The sequence below is a fragment of the Argentina silus genome (assembly GCF_951799395.1).
Source record: "Argentina silus genome assembly, chromosome: 8".
Classification (NCBI taxonomy): Eukaryota; Metazoa; Chordata; class Actinopteri; order Argentiniformes; family Argentinidae; genus Argentina; species Argentina silus.
This window is the reverse complement of record NC_139662.1, coordinates 12126007-12145546: the sequence shown is the minus strand read 5'-3', so window position 1 is coordinate 12145546 and position 19540 is coordinate 12126007. Positions and strand designations below refer to the sequence as shown.

Here is a 19540-nt window from a genome sequence, read left to right as displayed (position 1 = left end):
ATGACTCCCAGCATCACTCCTGAGGCAAACCAGCCTTTCCCTTCGAGGTCCACCGTGGCCCAGAGGAAAGAAGCGAACGAACTGAGAAAGGTAAGAAACGATGTCGAATGTTTTTCAACAATAGCGCTCATTCAATTTAGCACTTATTCATGAATCTGCGTATTCTTTACGAGTTACTAATGACCGCTTTACGTTTCTTTCAGACTCTCAAACCTTTGTTGGAAAAGAAAAGGCGCGCACGAATTAATGACAGCCTTAGTAACCTGAAGACACTGATCCTTCCTCTTGTCGGCAAAGACAACGCTCGGTACTCCAAGCTCGAGAAAGCCGATATTCTTGAAATGACCGTCCGATACCTCAGAGATCTCCCTTCAACCCCTGTCAAAAGTGAGTATTGTCTCTGAAGTCATCTGATGTGATGTGTTATGTTATTATTAGCCTACTGCTTTTCTAAATGTCAAATTACCGGCATTAAATTAATACATGTTCTCATCATCCTTCAGGTTCATCAGACAGTTACAAAGAAGGCTATAAAGCATGTCTCCAGCGCGTCTCTGCTCTGCTCCCCAAAACGAACCTGGACAAAGATGCCTGCCAGCGGGTAAACGAGTTCATCCAACAGTCCATGACTGCGTCCATTGCCCCATCCTGTCAGAACTGTTGCGCTCAGAGCTCCAGGACGGGGATTCAACAGAGACTCATGAGCCTCAAAGCCCACGTTGGCTCCAGAAACGAGACCCACTCAAACTACAGCAGCGGCCCGCTTGCCAACCGACCCCAGCCAGTGCCACAAGCTGTCAATGCTAATATGTGGAGACCCTGGTAGATTAGATAACCAGTCCCACTACATTGCTTGTTATTTATCTTAATATGTATATTATTTATTTGTTTTACACTTCAGAAGAAAACTGATGTAACAGCTGATGCAAAGCCTTAGAGATTAACTGGAAGAAATGTTGGAGATATTATTCAGAATTTGGCTGATAATGTACTTGACAGAAAAGGCATATGAGCACAGATCTTAATGAACGTAAATTCTATGAACATTGTGAAATGCAATCCTCTTTGGGGTTTCAAAGATATAACACATTTGTAAAACCCCAAGGGTTATTTTGTTTGAGGTTTGCACCATTGACTTAAGTTTTTTCGTCTGTGCAAAAAGTAGTCTGTAAACACTGTGTGTTATAGTAGGCCTAATTTATTATTGAATAACGACCATAAAACAACCTCGTTGACAAGTGATACCCTACTTAAAAGGTTTTGTCATTGGAAATATAGGTACAATAAAGCTTATTTATATTTGAAAATGTTTTTGCTGTTGTTTGTATCTCCTCAAATCATTTTTATGTACTTGCTGATTTGCAAACATCACACAAATAGGCTACACAAATCAAATATAGTGCTGCTATCAAATTTAAAATATTAGCCTACATTTTCGCATTTAGAGTGCACTGTGCATTCCCTATCTATTAGCAAGTCGCCTAAATACATCAACATAAGTACATCATACATTGGTATAATGCTATACGAATAGAATTTGTTTTGGCCAGAAAAGTGCTATAGGGTGCACTCGTCCCATTGTGGGTACTCAGCGTTCATAACGGCTGTGGCATTTGCGCGGGAGGATGCTTCATATGGGTTAGGGGGTAGGCTATTACGGGGTACACGATGGGTCAGAGGTATTTCAAACACATTGAATGGGTAAACAAAAGACCATAACTATTAAGGAGGGGGTATTCTTCTTAAATTGGTGCAGTGCTGTGGTGAGAGACTTGGGGGCTGCAGCTCCCATCACCAGATGCCCATCTGTTGGTAGATCTACTCCTGGCGCGTGCCGAGCACGTCTCACAGCGACTCCAGTCAGCGCGGAGATATGAGTATTGACCCATACTTGGTACTGCATGAAATATCACACAAGAAGAACAAATAGTATTCAAGTTCATTGAAGTGTTCAATGAAAAAGGTAGGCCTATATAACACAAATGCTTATTTTATAGGCTAACATATGCAAACATCTATTTTCTGAGTCAACTCATAGACTAGCCTACTAGTCCTGCATTCGAAATAATCTTTTGATAACTGAATTCAACTTTGATTTTGCTTTATTTGCCGTAAAATGCACATTCAGATTGCTATATATATGTGTGTTGTTGCACTGGAACCCTTTCTACTGTTTGTCCGTCCCTCCAGGCCCTCTCAATCCCCTGTAAGTGGGTCTTGGCCACAGGTGAACGTCTTTGTTCAGAGAGAGGGCTTTGAAAACATGTTGATAGGGACTCACAAGCAGATGTTAATCCATACATAGCGTGGCTTCGGGATGAATCGGGTTATTATACATGTTAGGAATAGATAAGAGTCCTGTATGTGTCCCATGGTGGGGGTTGTTATACATGTTAGGAATAGATAATACTCCTATATTTGTCCCATAGTGGGGGTGGTGAGCGTTACCGCTTCTCCCCCCATTTGCATGCGAAGAGACTGCCTGAGTTGGGGTGTAGCGTACGATATGATGGCTCAGACATTTCAAACATCCAGAAGGCTCTACAACACTAAAATGAGTCCCACAAATGTACCACAATGATGACAACGACCATATAGTGGTACAAGCTTTATTTTCTGCCAGAGGAAACTGTATTATTCCAGGGACTATTGTATGTGACAGTGGTGGTTATAAATAGTATAAAAAAACTATAACGGATTAAAATGCACCTTTTCTCGAGTATTTCCCCGCATCAACATTACAACATGAAAGATAATTTATCACTTATCCCCAAAAAAGAGAAGATAAATTATCACGTCACTTCATAAACTGAAAGTCTTTCTAATCGCAAAAAAAACGCACACCATGCTCTTTTCGTGGTGCTGGGATAAACTAAAGCAAGTATTTTTAGCTTAAGACAAATTGAAATTCTGGTTTGAATAAATAATGTGTTTTGTTCAAGTTTAAAGACAATACAAAAGGCTCAACGTGCATGGCAACGTGCATGCAATAACAACACCTGTAACGATCACAGCAGCAACACACATTCATCCCTCCCCATTAAAACTACTTCTATTAAGACCTTCAGCCATTTGATCAGCCTGGTTGGACTTGAACTCAGGCCAGACCTGGGCAAAAATGTTTGAAATGGTTTAAAATTTTGGAAAAACTGGGCTTGTTTTGTTTGCACTTCTGAGGTTATTCCAGATTGTCCATTGTGCCTGACAAGGAAATGAAGCACACTTTTATATAATATATTTCAAATATTCAAATGCATTTTGCCCAGGTCTGGCTCAGACAGATGATACAATAAAATACCAATTAAATTGAGAGGGTGACTTGTGAGAATCTGTTGGGCAGGTGGTGTTGTGGAATATGAATTGATGTTTACTATGCATTAACATGACTTTACTCATTATCTCACTGCACCTTGCATAATGTACATACCGTACATAATGTTGTATTGTATGTTTTGTCTGTCTTGTCTCATTACTGTATATACATGGCCCTGCTTAAGTAATGGGACAGTGACACATTAAATGAGACATAATGAGCCCTGATTCTGTAATTCTTTGTATATACAGTAGTAAGTAAAGCTTGTGCATGCTCTTTTGGATTTTCCCTTTGTCTGCTAAGAGCCTTGCTGCTTTTTCCACTGTGTTTACTCACTTGAGACAATGGAGGGCCCTATCCAGAAACAACCCCTAGTCCCATCTACACTCACCGGCCACTTTATTAGGTACACCTTGCTAGTACTGGGTTGGACCCCCTTTTGTAGCTCATCTGCTTCAAGGTTCGACGTATTGTGCATTCATAGATGGTCTTCTGCATACCTTGGTTGTAACAAGTGGTTATTTGAGTTACTGTTGCCTTTCTAGCATCTCGAACCAGTCTGGCCATTCTCCTCTGACCTCTGGCATCAACAAGGCATTTTCGCCCAGAGAACTGCCGCTCACTGGATATTTTCTCTTTTTCAGACCATTCTCTGTAAACCCTAGAGATGGTTGTGCGTGAAAATCCCAGCAGATCAGCAGTTTCTGAAATACTCAAACCAGCCCGTCTGGCACCAACAACCATGCCACGTTCAAAGTCACTTAAATCACCTTTCTTCCCCATTCTGATGCTCGGTTTGAACTTCAGCAGATCGTCTTGACCATGTCTACATGCCTAAATGCATTGAGTTGCTGCCATGTGATTGGCTGATTAGATATTTGCGTTACCGAGCAGTTGAACAGGTGTACCTAATAAAGTGGCCGGTGAGTGTAAGTGTATGTGGTGAATCACAACGAACAGCAGGAAGACAAACTAGTCAAGAAAGTCGAGGAGGTAGAAATGCTTAAGCAGTTGCATTTTAGTCCGTGTTTAGTCCGCCAGCTCCGCCAAGCCATTTACAAACGAGTGTATGGCTAACTCTCGGATCAACGGAGAAACTAACAGGAATCGTAGGGATTAGGAAATCAAGTAAATCATACTATTTTCACTTTATTCATTCTTTATTTTGTCATCTATTGAGCTGGATAGCATGTTTCATCCATAAAAGTCAGTTGTTTCATCCTCAATATTTAATTATTTTTCAAACCAGGGGGACCGTCCATGAGATGTAACGTGACGGGCTCACGGAGCCTCAAATGCTCCGGTACCGATTCAAACTCCCTAATATCACAATTAGTAGCCTAAACTTTCTATACTATAAGAAATAAAGCCACTGCAAAGACAAAACTGTTTTAGCCTCACTCCCAATTTTGATTTAATGTGAAAATACAACATTAAATGTCATGTAAGATGCCAGACTTTGATCATAAAACCGCTATGATATCATTTTAGCGCTAATAGTTGCCTATGAGGTTTTTAAAAGCATGTTGTCATCTGTAGAAGAAAAGACAATAACATCGGTAAGGGATCTGGCATATATAGTTATGTAGTTATGTAGTTATATATTTAACCGATGGTCGGCAAAGGAGCGGCTGGAGATAGAACTTTTCCTGACGTATTACTGACGGAGGTCCTCCAAATAAATATCTCCTGCATCACAATGCTATTGTCTTGCCGACGCTGCTAGCAATGACGTAAATTAATGTAAAAGTCACTTTGGTCACTTGAACCACCAGTTGTTGTCAAATAGCCTTTGCTGATTGTCATTTGTAATGTGGAACGCTCATTAGTGGAAATAGATTCAATTACATTTCAACACAATGGAGAAAAACTGGTGGGACCCGCCGCAGGTAAGTTTGCCTTGCTCTATTTCAGGTTTAAATAAACGGGAATACTTTACATTAAATTGCCCCAATACTTGGCCCAAATGTGCAGGAACGTAGGAAGTATATTTCGCGAGGGGATGGTGCCTAAATGTTGTGAGGGGGGTGAAGGGAAGAGAATTCCTGAATCTGTGGGATTCGCGACGATCCCCCTGCGTTAATCAAATAAGCACTAGGTCTACAAGCTCTGATAGATTTTCAGCCTACCTCAAATCCGTGAACTGAATAATTGTCACCAATTCACACAAGGGGCGCTACATCATCTGTGGGTGACAACATGTTACTGTACACTTGTTGGTATTCCTATGGCATCATTCAGTCAAAGTAGCCTACAATTCAAAGAAACATTTCCCCCAAAATCAGGGCCTAGGCCTACTGCGAAAAATACCCCCTTTCATTCATCCGACGCGGAAGACAGTTTGAGATCAAGTCAAATCGCGGTAATTTCGGTGAGCGCGCAATTCCAAAAACAGCTGTTTGTCAGTGAAAACGCAGCGTAACAGCCTAAAAAGTGAAAAGGGACGCGCTCAATCGTTATTACAGAGAGAAATGTGGCTGCAAAATCAACCATTTTGAAGATCACCACCAAAACCAGACAGCTCCCTCTTTTTAGCTTGACAAACGCAAATAACCTATAGAGGAGGAACTATCTAAGAACGATTATTGACAGAACAATATAAAAATGGTTAATTTGATGTTTTCAGGTAGGCTCTATCTAAAACATAACCAAACATAGTTGGCACTATTAGGTCTTAATCGACAGAACTTTTCCTTTGAAAAGGACATACAATTACTTCCTGTACAGGCCTACCTGATTCCCAACATAAATTGTGCCGAATATGTTGAATAAAAGGTGCATGTAGGCCTATTTTAAAGGCAAAACTAGAGAGCCCCTTTTGTGAAATTGGGAACGCAATAGCCTATTCTTGAGAGGGAACATTGTGAGGTACCGCAATCTCTTTGCGGGGGAAGCCGTACAATACCTTTTGGTTATCTAACGCAATCATATTTCCTGACGTTTCCCTATCTGTCATTGTGTCTGTCATCTCCATCAGGGAGTTTCAAAGCACTATGCTACTGTATTTGATAACTGCCCACTCACCCCATTTAGGATGGCTAAACATAGAGAATGCGCAAAAATGACTGGAGACAACTGAATGATTTTATTCTCAGAAAAGACAAGGGTTCCCTCTTGCCAAATACATTCATAGAGACATTCTCGAGACTGCACCTGTAGTGTGTTCACTGTATGTCCACAGGAGTGTAAAGAGGATCAGGCTGCCCTGATATTGGAGGCAGAAGGTCCGCCGGCTTTTCCAGCCTACACCCCACTCCCACAGAGGACAACAGGACGGGCCAGGCATATGAAAGAGAGGGCCAGAGTGGCAAAAGAAAGAAAGGAAGAGAAGGAGGTTTGGACGAGGGAGATGGAGGAGAGATCGAAAGAGGTGGAGGAAGCCCAAAACCTTCTGCATAAGGTGAAGGAGCACACCGATGCAGAGAAGGAGAGGCTGAAGGAGGAGAGAGAGAGGGTGGACAAGGATAGAAAAACGGTGGACAAGGACAGAGAAATGGTGGAGAGGAAGAGGGAGATAGTTAATCGTCTTAAAGATGATATGGAGAGGAAGAGGAAAGTGTTAGATAGAGACACTGAGAAAGTAAATGATTGCAATGCAATACTCAGTCGCATTCAAAAGACTCAGGAAAATAACAAAAAGGATTTGGAGGAGAGGATTGTCCAGTTGGAAATAAAGGCGAAAGAGGTGGAGGAGGTGGAGAAAGTGACAAAGGAGATGGAGGAGACATTCCAGAGGGAGATGGAAAGAACAAGAAATGAGATGAAGAGGAGAGAGACTGAGGTGGAGGAGGGAGAGAGGATGGTGCAGGAGAGAGAGAAGGAGGTAAAGAAGAGAGAAGAGGATATTGAATGGATGAGAAAGGAGATGGAGGTGATGAAGAGGAGGGTAGAAGAGATCGAGAGAGAGAGAGAGAAAATCCTGGAGGAGAAAGAACTGGAGGTGAAACAAGTGAAAGAGAGGATGGAGGTGATGAAATGGGCAGAGGAGGAGAGAGAAAAAGACAGGAATAAGAAGGAGAAAGAAAAGGATATTGAATGGGTGAGAAAGGAGTTGGAGGCGATGAAGAGAGTAGAGGAGGCAGAGAGAGAGAAGGAGAAAATCCTGGAGGAGAAAGAATGTGACGTTAAACACGTGAGAGAAGAGATGGATGTGATAAAGAATATGGTGGAAAGGAGGGAGAGGGAGGTGAAAGAGGAGATGGGAAAGATTACAGAAGATGTTGTGAAGAGGATGAAGACAGAGAAGGAGAAGATTGAGAAGGAGAAAGTAAAGGATATTGAATGGATGAGAAAGGAGATGGAGGCGGGTATGAAGAGATTAGAAGAGGTCGAGAGAGAGAGAGAGAGAATCCTGGAGGAGAAAGAAATGGAGGTGAAACAAGTGAAAGAGAGGATGGAGGTGATGAAATGGGCAGAGGAGGAGAGAGAGAGAAACAGGAAGGAGAAGGAGAAAGAAAAGGATATTGAATGGGTGAGAAAGGAGTTGGAGGCGATGAAGAGAGTAGAGGAGGCAGAGAGAGAGAAGGAGAAAATTCTGGAGGAGAAAGAAAGGGAGTTGAAACAAGTGAAAAAGAAGATGGAACAGATTAAATGGGCAGAGGTTGAGAGACAGAGGGAGTCAATCCTGAAGGAGAAAGAAGATGATGTTAAACGCATGAGAGAAGAGATGGATGGGATGATAAAGAATATGGTGGAAAGGAGGGAGGCGGAGGTGAAAGAGTTGATGAGAAAGATTACAGAAGATGTTGTGAAGAGGATGAAGACAGAAACGGAGAGAGAGAGGGAGAAGACTGAAAAGAAAAGAGTAATGGCGGCGAACCTGGAGTTTGCCAGAGAGAGCATGGAGAGGGCTTTCCATAAAGGGAAACAAAATACAGGTATGCCCTCCATTATCTGCTTTCAGAGCATTCTAAGCATGATCCTTTTGGCTTCTCAAACCACCTCAGAGTAATTTATATTTTATCAACACAAATTATAAGACAGTTTTTCTCTTTCAGATATTTCAACGCAGAGGCAATTCTGGAAATCCACAACTATCCAGAACCTACTACCACTATAACTCCCCCCCACTCATCCACTAACTATCCCAGTAAAACCTTCGTACTCACTAACACCCCCATACCCTCTAATCCCAGGTCTCTATCCTCTTATACCCTATAAAAAATACTTTTTACCTTTACATTCTATTCTATTTTCATCACACTAATTACCATTTCAATTCTCTTTCATTAAAGACATTCAAAGGCAAACTGTTTGCTATGTTGGTTCTTGATTCCTCAATGGTGAAGGACCATAGTGTGCTGTATTACAGGCCAGAAGTGAAATCGTTTAATGATTTACTCATTACATTACTCATCATGTATGTGTCACATTTGAAATGCTGTATTTTACAAGTTCCATAGCTGTAAACTATGTGAGTTTAGGAAGAAAACATGTCAAAAATCAATACTCCTGGCCACACGATTGTTACCTCTGCTTATTTATGAAAAAACATATTTGAAGACTGGTATACATAAGGTGGACGTAATGTTTATCTTTAGATTCTGTAATATTGATTACAATGATCTGCATTTTTTTTTTTTACCTTGAAAGGAGCCCAAATTGAACAAATCCCTCATTATAAGTACTTGGGCATTTGGATAGATGATGAACTGTCTTTTAAAGCACATGTTGAAAAAGTGATCAAGAAGATTGTCCAGGCAGCACTCCTCCCTGTCCTCGACTATGGTGACACAATTTACATCCATACAGCAGCCTCAGTTCTCACATGTGGAGTATCACATCCACTTCCACTGTTGTTCTATTGTTTAACTTATTTTTTGTTAATAACTTTGGTTATCATTATTGTTGACTGTAAATATGTTTTTTGTGAACAGAAAGAAAAAATGTCTATGCTGTCATTAAAATGAGTAGTTCAGTTTTCTTATGTCACTTTCAAAGTCAAGCTGACATCACTCTTGATGCCAGATAACATAGAATCAATTTGACGTAACGTACTTATACACAGTATGACACTTCTGAGATTAAAGTCACATGAATGATAACCTCAATTGACTGGTATACAGTAGTGACACTGAAATAGTGAGTTTTTCACGTCCTTATTTGTCATGATTTGTATTTCATGATTTGTATTTCATGATTTGTATTTCAATGATGTTGCTCATGGAATGAGCAACATCATTGACAATGACATACAGTGCCCGGCGTAAGTAATGGGACAGTGAAGACTTTTTTCTTCTTTCAGCTCTACTCCAAAGGTTTGGATTTGAAATCAAACAGTTACTATGAGGTTAAAGTAGAGATTCTCAGCTTTTATTTGATGGTACATACTGATTTTACCATTCAGAAATGACACCACTTTTTATGCATAGTCCCCCCATTTCAAGGTACCCAAATGTAATGGGACAGATTAATCAAAAGTCCAAATTATGCACTCATGTTTATTATTTGGTGGACAATCCTTTGCATGCAATAACTGTCTGAAGTCTGTGACCCATTCATCACTTCTCTGGTGATGCTCTGCCAGGCCTGTACTGCAGCCATCTTCAGTTGTTGTTTGTTTTGAGGTTATTTTGCCTCAGGAAATTAAATGCATGTTCAACTGGATTTGAATCTGAAGATTGACTGACCAATAAAGACCTTTCCACTTTTTGGCTATGAAAAACTCCCTTGTGGCAGTATGTTTTCGCTCATTGTATTACTGTATGATGTAGCGCCATCCAATAAATTTGGAGGCATTTGCTTGTGATCATCAATTAAGACAAGTTAGCTAGTTCTAGTGGCAGCTATACATGCCCAAACCTAACACCCCCTGCACCATGTTTCACAGATAAAGTGGTATGCTGTACATCTTGGGCAGATCCTTTTTTCTCCAAACTTTCCTCTTGCAATCACTCTGATCCATGATAATATTTATCTGATCTGTCCACAGTAACTTTTTCCAGACCTCTGCATGCTTTTTATGTACTTTTTAGCAAACTGTAACCTGACAATCCTTTTTGAGGATAACTAGTGGTTTGCACCTTGCAGTGAAGCTGCTGTAGTTTGGCTGGTGACGTATTCTGCAGGTGTAGTCTCTGACAGATTCACGCCTACCTCCTGATCTTCGTTCGTGTCAATCTTCCATTGACACCTCTTTGGTCCTCCTGTTGACAGACACCAATAGCAAATTCAAAGCCTAGAATCAATACTACACATTGACAGCTCTGTTATGCCTGCACAAATGATGTGACAAAACACACCTGACATGCCAGACATACCTATCGAGCCAATTGTCCCATTACTTTTGGGTAACCTAAAATATTGGTGAAACCAATGTACACAAATACCATCAAATAAAAGCTGAAAATCTCTACTTTAACCTCATAGTAATTAAAATCCAAACGTATAGAGCCAAAAAAAGAAAAAATTCTTCACAAAAAAGTGCCGACTACAATGAAGGCACTTGCTGCTTCATACAGCCGATGAGACGTAACTGCGGGGCTCCACAGCGCCTTGCTCTAAAAACTGGTTAGGTAGTATTCAGTATTAACTTTGAGTGGTTAATGTAAAGGGAGGTTGTCAGGGGAAGACATTAGCAAACATTGGCAACAATAATTAGCAAATAGTACGATAGTCCATAGTACGATATCGCACCAGCGACGTGGCAAGGCAAACTGTGAATACTGCTGTTAATCCGGCAACATGTATGGCTATATGCGTGAACCATGACACGTAATTGGGAACTTGGGAACGCGTAGCCTGCTATCGTGTATAGGTACACCATTAGGTCATGTAGAGAGAAACATGATATTATGTAATTCTGGATAATATCAATCAGTTGGCATAAATCGCATAGATCGCAGTGTAAATAAGACAACAGAAAAATATATGCTCCATGCTAAATATGGGCTTCATTCATATTTTGGAGGAGGCTATCAGAGCAATCTGTAATACAAGATGAATCTAGGAAGATGGTTGGATATACACTGGGATTATTGTCTTTGATTTTACTCAGACATGTTTCACAGAAGGTTTCATAGGCCTACACCCAGGTTAACCATAGTAAAATACCGTTTGTCTTGCTAAAGGGAACGCCAGTCTCGCCAACGAAAAAAATAAGTCTTGAACAAACTCACAAATGCTCACAGCTCCTCGGCGTGGCCAGTCGCCGTGCTGACAACCTCCCCCACCCCATAAGGATAACCTTTAATTCCCACGTATCGGAACATTCTCAGACAATGGGTCCCTGTCCATCCGTCATGCACAGATGGGTTACCCACGCCGAACTCGCTGAGAGGACAAAGGGGGACTCTAACCGTAAGCACTAAATGGAAAAGTTCTGAATTCTCAGACCGGCGTGTTAATTGAAGGCCCCGCGGGGCTGACAGGGGCACGTGCAGCAAGTGCGCGTATCAATGTCAGGGCTTCGCTTTGTTCCACTGCGTTTGGTCGACTGCATCATTAAAACATTCATTCACCACAGAATTACATCGATGGTTATCTTGGAAGCGCTTCGATTATTTATTTGATTGCACTGCAGAGTTTACAATCATGTCCGGCCAGGTGCGCATAAATGAAAAGTACATTTGATACTAAATGTCTTTTGAACAATCACGGAACAGAGATACAGTATACAGAAGAATACAAAAAATACAGAATACAAAAGACATTGAATCAATAGTTTGATATTATATAGCTAACCTTATTGTTCGTCCCCTAACAAAGCATGCATCACCACCAGCTTAAGCACATCAGCACCATTATTGATAAACATGCATTGCATGGCAAACATAGCTTGGACGCTGTATAAAGTATTTAAGAGTCAAGCCAAACCAGACTATTGTATATTAGAGTGCATCCAAAAAGAGGGGGAGGAATCTCTTTTGGCATCCCAGTGTTTAATCATGGACAGAGCGTAAAAGCCCCATGGATAGATGACGCATGCAGATGGGGTACCGACGCCAACATTGTTTGTAATACATGCATCGTAGTAACAAACTTAATGGGAAAAGAGTCGAGAGCAGGATTCATCCCATAGTGTGACATGGGATGGGAGTGTAGACACGGGAGGACAGGGTGGGGGTGGGGGTGGGGGTTCGTTGGTGGGAGGGTGGAGAGGAGGGGGTTAGGGGTCGGTAACAGACGCCCATCTGGTTCCCGTGGCGCGTGCTGCGCGCGTGGTTCCCATGAGAGCCACAGAGTTTGATAGGTCGTTAACATGTAGGCGTATGCGGTGTAAGCACTATTTAAACTATGTACAAAAAGTCATATTTGGGCATTTCTGCATTCTGTATTTCTTCATCGGATGAATCAAATATCACAGAAGCGTAAAGAAAATCCATGATGATTGTGTAGGCAATTCAAATACATATATTGTAGACTTCAAAATACCGCCAAAGAAACAAACACATTGTTTGCAATTCACCCATCGAATGTGGCTCAAGCTCATTTACATGTTGTTTCTGCATTTTTTGTTCCATCCAACCAATCGTGCGCCTCGCGAGTCCCGCGTCCCCCAATAGCACAAGCAGTCTACAGGTGAGGATAGACCCCATTATGGAATAGACGTCACACACAAAAAAACTATTGTTGATCTCATTTACAAGCAGATGTTATTTGGATGTAGCGTGGCTTGGGTTGTTTCTGTCTATGCCATTGAAATAGTATATTCCGTTCCCCCTCCATCACTCCTCCACCGATGTTACACATGACGCATGCATTTAAAACAATTTCTCGCAATAAACATAGTACATTTAATGATATTTACAAAACGTAAGTGTCTAAAGGCTATATTTGTTAAACGTATGTCCAACTGAACTGGCATTAATAATCTAAAGTGCGCGAGCATGAGGCAACATTAGGTACACATTATTTTACAACGTAATCACATAAAGTAGTAGTCAATAGTGGAAAAAATGAAATGTTTATAAATGCTATCCCTGCACGTGTATATTGTAGTAGGCCTACATGCTTTTCGAGGAACATTAGCCTAATGCGTCATTACGCATTGGTATTGAACTGCTTTGCAGTCGGAAAACTATAGGCTAGATATCATACAATGTAAAAATAACAATATCATTCAGCAACAATTCTCTTTGTTAGGGATTCTCAAGTGAAAATGAAATGAAGAAATGATAGTCTATGAAGTCTGATGATCAGGTCACCAAAAAAGCAAAGCTTATACAATTACGCAGACTGGACCTTTGCAAAATTCAAATAATCAAAGCTTAGAGATGCATCACAGTTGTTAGGCTTGGGTTAAACGAAGAAACAGATGGTTATCGTTGCAATACGGTACTCTTGTGTCGTTTCAAACGCAAAGATCCTCAGTAAAATGATTTCACTGTAGCTTGGGGGCGTGCCTGTGACGCACTGGCCGACGCTCGGGCCGTGGATAAATACCGCGGCTCGTGGTTGTCGGAAACACATCGTCTCCAAGACTCCTACCAGAAAGCACTACTTCCCGCACGAGACTAAAAATGACTCCGAATATGAACTCCGAAACTATCCAAACCTTCACTCCAAGGCTTACTGTAGCCAAGAGAAAGGAGGCGCTAGAACTGAGAAAGGTGAGGGGCTACATGGATACCCAATCTTATTGTGTAGGCCTGTGTTAGTATGAATTATGATTTTATAGAGATTTGCAAAGGAAAGATTGTAAATGTTGTGTTTTATCTTCTTTTCAGACAATGAAACCTTTGATGGAAAAGAAAAGACGCGCCCGTATCAACGAGAGCCTCAGCCACCTGAAGACTCTCATACTTCCACTCACTGGCAAAGATGTAAGTTCTAAATAACCCTCGGTTTAACGTTTATAGTTAACGTTACAACAAGAAAAAATATTTGAAGATATGTGCACAGTTGTCTAACCATTGCCCCGTTTTCTTTTTCTGTCTAGAATTCTCGGTACTCGAAGCTTGAAAAAGCTGATATCCTCGAGATGACAGTGAGATTCCTTAGTGAAATCCCCGCTAAGAACAAAAGTGAGTTGCTCTCTTGTTCTGGTCTTTCCATTTGCTTTAGTGTTTGGCTGTAACTCCTTATACAACCCAATTGAATAAAAAACTAATACTTGTTTACTCTTCACTCTAGTTTCATCAGACAACTACAAAGAAGGCTATAAAGCGTGCCTCCAGCGCGTCTCCGCACTGCTCCCCAAAACGAACCTGGACAAAGATGCCTGCCAGCGGGTAAACGATTTCATCCAACAGTCAATGTCCAGGTCCGTTGCCCCAGCCTGTCAGAACTGTTGCGCTCAGAACTCCAGAGCGTTTCCACAGATTCAACAGAGACTCATGAGCCTCAAAGCCCATGTTGGCTCCAGAAACGAGACCCACTCAAACAGTCCGCTTCCCGACCGACCCCAGCCAGTGCCACAAGCTGCCAATGTTATGTGGAGACCTTGGTAGATTCAAGAATCCTCAACAGGATGATTCGCCATAATGTCAGTGTAAAATATGATATGAACATGTTGGAGAAACATCTCTTGTACATATTTATCACCACTTTAGAGATTCATTATGTTATTCTCTTGATGAAAAGCTACAATTCATCGTTAAATCTTGTTAGTTAAGTATTATATACTAAAGTAATTACGCACGTGTCTTTTGTCCTGTAAATTGACAAGTTTGAAGACAGTCGTATTTTTTAAAGATCTGTATGTATTGTATTTTGTTATATTTAGTCCTCAATGGGGGTTGAATGTTAAAGGGCCATAGAAAAACGCCCCTGTAAGACCCAAAGGGTTATTATATGTACTTTTGCACTTATGACTTCAGTATCCTGGGTCTGTGCAGATAAACAATATGTAAACACGTTGTGTTATTTATTATGCTACTTGCATCACAAAGTCTCTGTTTTAGGGATTGTTTTAATCGTTATTATTACTATTAAGTATTGTACAAAGTTACATTGATCTGTAATAAAAGCTGTAATACCATGGTATATCATTTTTTGTTTCATTGTTCTTTTTTTAGACGTACTGCCTTTGTTGGTATGATGACTAGGCTACATGTTGGCATCATGGATGACGTGCGCAACTACCGTGCCATTTCAGTTCGAAATTGTATTATTACGCACGTGCGTAATTGCGCGTGATGAAGGTGCAACCACCAACGGTTAACCCAAATAATAAAGATATATGACCCTATATGGATAAAAAAGACTAAACAACATGCCCAAATATGGACAAATGTTTCGGTTGAAGAAAAACAGCAGACTGGGAATATGACCAAGCAAGCGTTATGCATAGTGTAATTTGGAGACGTCTGAAGGGGATTGATAGATGATGTGGTCAAAAGCGCCCCTACAGGCAACATAACACATTGCAACCATTCCCATAAAATGGTATGGTCTCTGCTGCTCTCTCGTGGCGATTAGTGGTACTATATGTGATGATTTGGACTTTGTGTTTTGTGTGCAAATAATAACCTAATTCTAATAAATCGAATAACCTTAATAAAATCCAATTCCGTAATATTTGTCAAATTTCAACCCAACAAATCATCACATTTATTGACCAAATGTATAGTACCTCTCATTTAATTTTTTAGTATATGTAACAAAATTGAACTTTTTTTCTGACGTTCCATCTCGTGGGTCATACTTCGTATTGCGTATTTCTTTTCAGCCACATTTCGCCAGGGTAGCCTAAGATAGCCGGCAGCACTACTACAGCCCGAGTGACAGCCAGCCTATCTATTGCCATATCCTCACTCTACACCAGGAGTCTGGCGCCAAGGCGAGCTTTACAAAAGAGCACCATGTCTGAGGCACGATCGCAAGCTGCATCCTCCTCCATCCAAATATGCAGGTAAGCGAAATGTGCTGTATTTGGATGTGTCTGTTACTTTATCTATGGCAATATTAGAACGGATTCAAAGCGAGCAGCTCAACTACCGGTGTGCGTGCACATTTCAGAGCAGCCCGGTAATCCGGTCCTTTAACTGGAAATAGACTTTGCTCTTGGTCCTTTACAGTACAATACACACAGGGAGAGGACGACCCTTGATAATAGGTGCACATATGGTTTTTCTAATAATTAGAATATAACACATCAGCAGACGAACTGCAGACTGTGCATGTCGTATGTGATGACCTCAACGATTATGTTTCGATAGTGGGGACCGGCGGAAGATGCGTGAAAGCAAACAAGGACATCTTAAGGTCGTTATCGTAATAAATAATAGAGTGAGACCCCCAAAGAGTAACACCACAAGTCATATTTCAGTCAATAATCTAACTCCCAAACAACCTCCCTTTTCAGTTTGAATAGGCAAATATCATCCCATTGCTACCAGACTAGTACATTCAGTTTCAGTACAGCATTCAGTATTCTTGAAAATGTCAGTTCAAAAAAGTAACCAGAACGACCACAAAACAAAAACGTCGGCTTGTAATACAGATGTTGCGCACGGTTGTCGGTGTAGTATTTAATGAATTGTGGCAACCTCTGCCTAATCTTTCGAATGTCTTTCCTTGAGTACAGTAATACTGGGTCCTTTTGCACTGCATTATGGGTGTGTGCTTTATCCCCTCAATGGTAGAAAGAGGCATTGCACAGCAGAGCGCCTAGGACTACATGGGATGGGCTCCAACCATTGGCTACAGCCAATGATGTAAATATAGATCAGTGGCCACAGCACACCTCAATCATAACAGACATTCAATTCATGTCATGAAATATGCGTTGAGAATCAGCGAGGATGTAGGCCTACCACTATTTGTCAGCAGAATGGTGATATTATGATTTTAGCCTAGGCAGGACTTTCCATGATCAAAACGCTTGGCTATTAGCACAATTAAGTTCATTAAGTGTTTCATCTGCAAATACATACGTTGCAAAGAAACCGTATGACTGTATCACTTAGATTAATATTTTCTGTCAATTATTTTAAATTTTAAATTTATTTAGATTTATCCTTTATTTATTCAGGGGAGTCCCTTTACGACCAGGGTCTATTTTTTCAAGGGTGCCCTGATTACAATATTTATACACATCACTATTATTTACATCCAGATTTTCAAAGGACACAATTTACACAGGCCATAGTCGGCGCCTCTGGAGTAGTTAGGGGTTAAGTGCCTTGCTTAAGGACACAAAATCAGATATGATGCCAGAGGCCCTCCAGTCAACAGCTCACATCCCTCCCTCCTGGGGGGAGGATCAACCTAGTGACCTACCAATTGCTGGCCGGCCTCTCTAACCTCTAGGCTACCTGCCGCCCTATTTCTGTTTTCATTTTGTGTAATGCGTGTTAATCAGGAAGTAAACTAGAGGGCACCAGCAGAAGAGATAGGGTCATAGCGAGCAGAGCTGCAGGGAAAACGTTTTCAGAGGTGTGGTCTTCGTGACAACTTCTGAAAACATTGTAAGCCCCCAGAATCTCCATCAAGAGATGAAAAAAACGGACGGAAGGTTCAACATGACTATACCTGTAGTGCCTATAATTGTAAGGGTGTAGGCTCTTAACATAGGGCATATTTATTTAGGCGGAAATGCCTGAAAATACCTCATTAGTTAAAAGGTTAAACCAACTACTTTTGTAGGCCTACAAATGAATCACGCCTTCTTGTCAGATAAGCTAAACTGTAGTGCAGCTCCAGTAAATTGCAACATGGTAAATACAAATGTGCTATTTATATAGAGCTTACAAGCAAGCCACACACTTGTTTTAACTATCTTGTCACTTGTTGGTATTATAGTTTGTTGTGTATATATAACTGCCATATATGTTTATCATAGCCATTAGTCATCATTTTTACACATTCAATAGGAACATTTCCACAGATATTGCAAGTGCTAATGGAGCAGTATCTTGATTTGGGGTTATGAATCGATAAGACAGTTGTACTAAGTGCACAAAATCAGAATCTTCACAAATGAATAGGTTTATGTCATTCAACCGTGAAAACCACTATTTAAACCCACTTTTGGTTGTCGTAGAACTTTGGCCGTTCCAAGTTCTTCCTGTCTGAATAGGGATGTTCTGAAGGCTTCTTCAGCTCGCCCAACTCAGGTACTCATACTACCCTAAAAGGCATGCTGCAACCAAGGCTTCTCAACCTGTCTTTTTTCACTTTTAAGGGGAGGGGAGCTGCGATAACACATGTTCAGTCCATCTCCATGTACTACTTTCATTCAAGGAGAGAGAAACAATGTTGTTCATGAACAACATGTTCTGCCATCAAATATTATGTCAGTAGATGACGCTCGTTTCAAGATACCACTGCTCTTCTGTACATACCTGTTCATACTGTTCATAATGCACATAATGCACATATCCTATATTTTCTTTAATACTACTGCACATACTGTACATACTTGTTTATACTGTCTATACGGCATTCCATATTTATATTTTATTCTGCATCTACCTCATGTTACTGTTAATACATATATACTGCTAGACTGCATTACCCATACAGCTCATATGCTGCTACACTGCTCATACTGTAACTATTTATTCTGCTATAATGCTACTGCTACTCACATACTGCTATACTGCACTGCTATATTATACTGCTTATATTATACTATATTATACTGCACTACTACTGATCATATATTGCACTACCTGTAAATACTGTTCATTGCACTTTCTGCTATTTTGCACTTCTGGTTAGACGCTAACTGCATTTCGTTGTCTCTGTACTTGTACTCTGCACAATGACAATAAAGTTGAATCTAATCTAATCTAAAAAAAGATATGTCACGGCAAAATGACCCCAATAAGACAAGAATAGTTAAACTCCTATCTCCATCTCATGGCCAATTTGTAACAGACAAACCATAAAATAACATGTTTTTTTTTACCAGTTGTATATGAAGAGTCCAAATGATGTTCCAAAAACGTACATTTTGTCTTTAATCTTCCTCTGGCTTTGACTGTGCCTTCTGTGCCTTCTGCCTTCTTTCCGCCTCCATCGCCAGTGTTGACTCATTTCAATACTTTGACTGTATAGGTTTTTTCTTATAGGTTTTAGCTTATAATTCTAATTAAACTACCATTCCTTATAGGTTTTAGCTTATAATTATAATTCAACTACCATTCCTTATAGGTTTTAGATTCTAATTCTAATTAAACTACCATTTCTTATATGTTTTAGCAAGTAATGATAATCAAACTGATGGTACAAAGACAAGGTGTGCTGCTGCAGTGGCTGCTAGTGACAGCTGTGTGTGGGTGTCTGTGTGTGTGTGTGTGTGTGTGTGTGTGTGTGTGTGTGTGTGTGTGTACGTGTGTG

General features: G+C 40.6%; 3 protein-coding genes across 4 annotated transcripts in view; all 3 read left to right on the top strand.

The window, feature by feature from the left end:
* On the top strand, positions 1–826 carry LOC310807946 (transcription factor HES-2-like; the record flags this gene model as incomplete). The annotated part of the gene is made up of 3 exons (XM_083674615.1): positions 1–90; positions 204–387; positions 504–826. 3 exons carry the CDS (start codon positions 1–3, stop codon positions 824–826), a joined length of 597 nt encoding a protein of 198 aa, XP_083530741.1.
* A 12947-nt stretch (positions 827–13773) lies between these two features.
* On the top strand, positions 13774–14703 carry LOC310808140 (transcription factor HES-2-like; the record flags this gene model as incomplete). Its single annotated transcript, XM_083674855.1, has 4 exons — positions 13774–13863; positions 13981–14076; positions 14193–14277; positions 14387–14703. 4 exons carry the CDS (start codon positions 13774–13776, stop codon positions 14701–14703), a joined length of 588 nt encoding a protein of 195 aa, XP_083530981.1.
* Positions 14704–16021: 1318 nt separating this feature from the next.
* Positions 16022–19540, top strand: part of acot7 (acyl-CoA thioesterase 7) — a 62592-nt gene continuing 59073 nt past the window's right edge. Inside the window, exon 1 of one of the 2 annotated variants that reach the window (XM_083675517.1) lies at positions 16022–16106. In XM_083675517.1, the coding sequence (XP_083531643.1) occupies positions 16057–16106 (50 nt within the window). In that variant the 5' untranslated portion in view covers positions 16022–16056. The remainder of the gene's footprint in view (positions 16107–19540) is intronic. The other variant, XM_083675518.1, reaches the window with a different exon arrangement.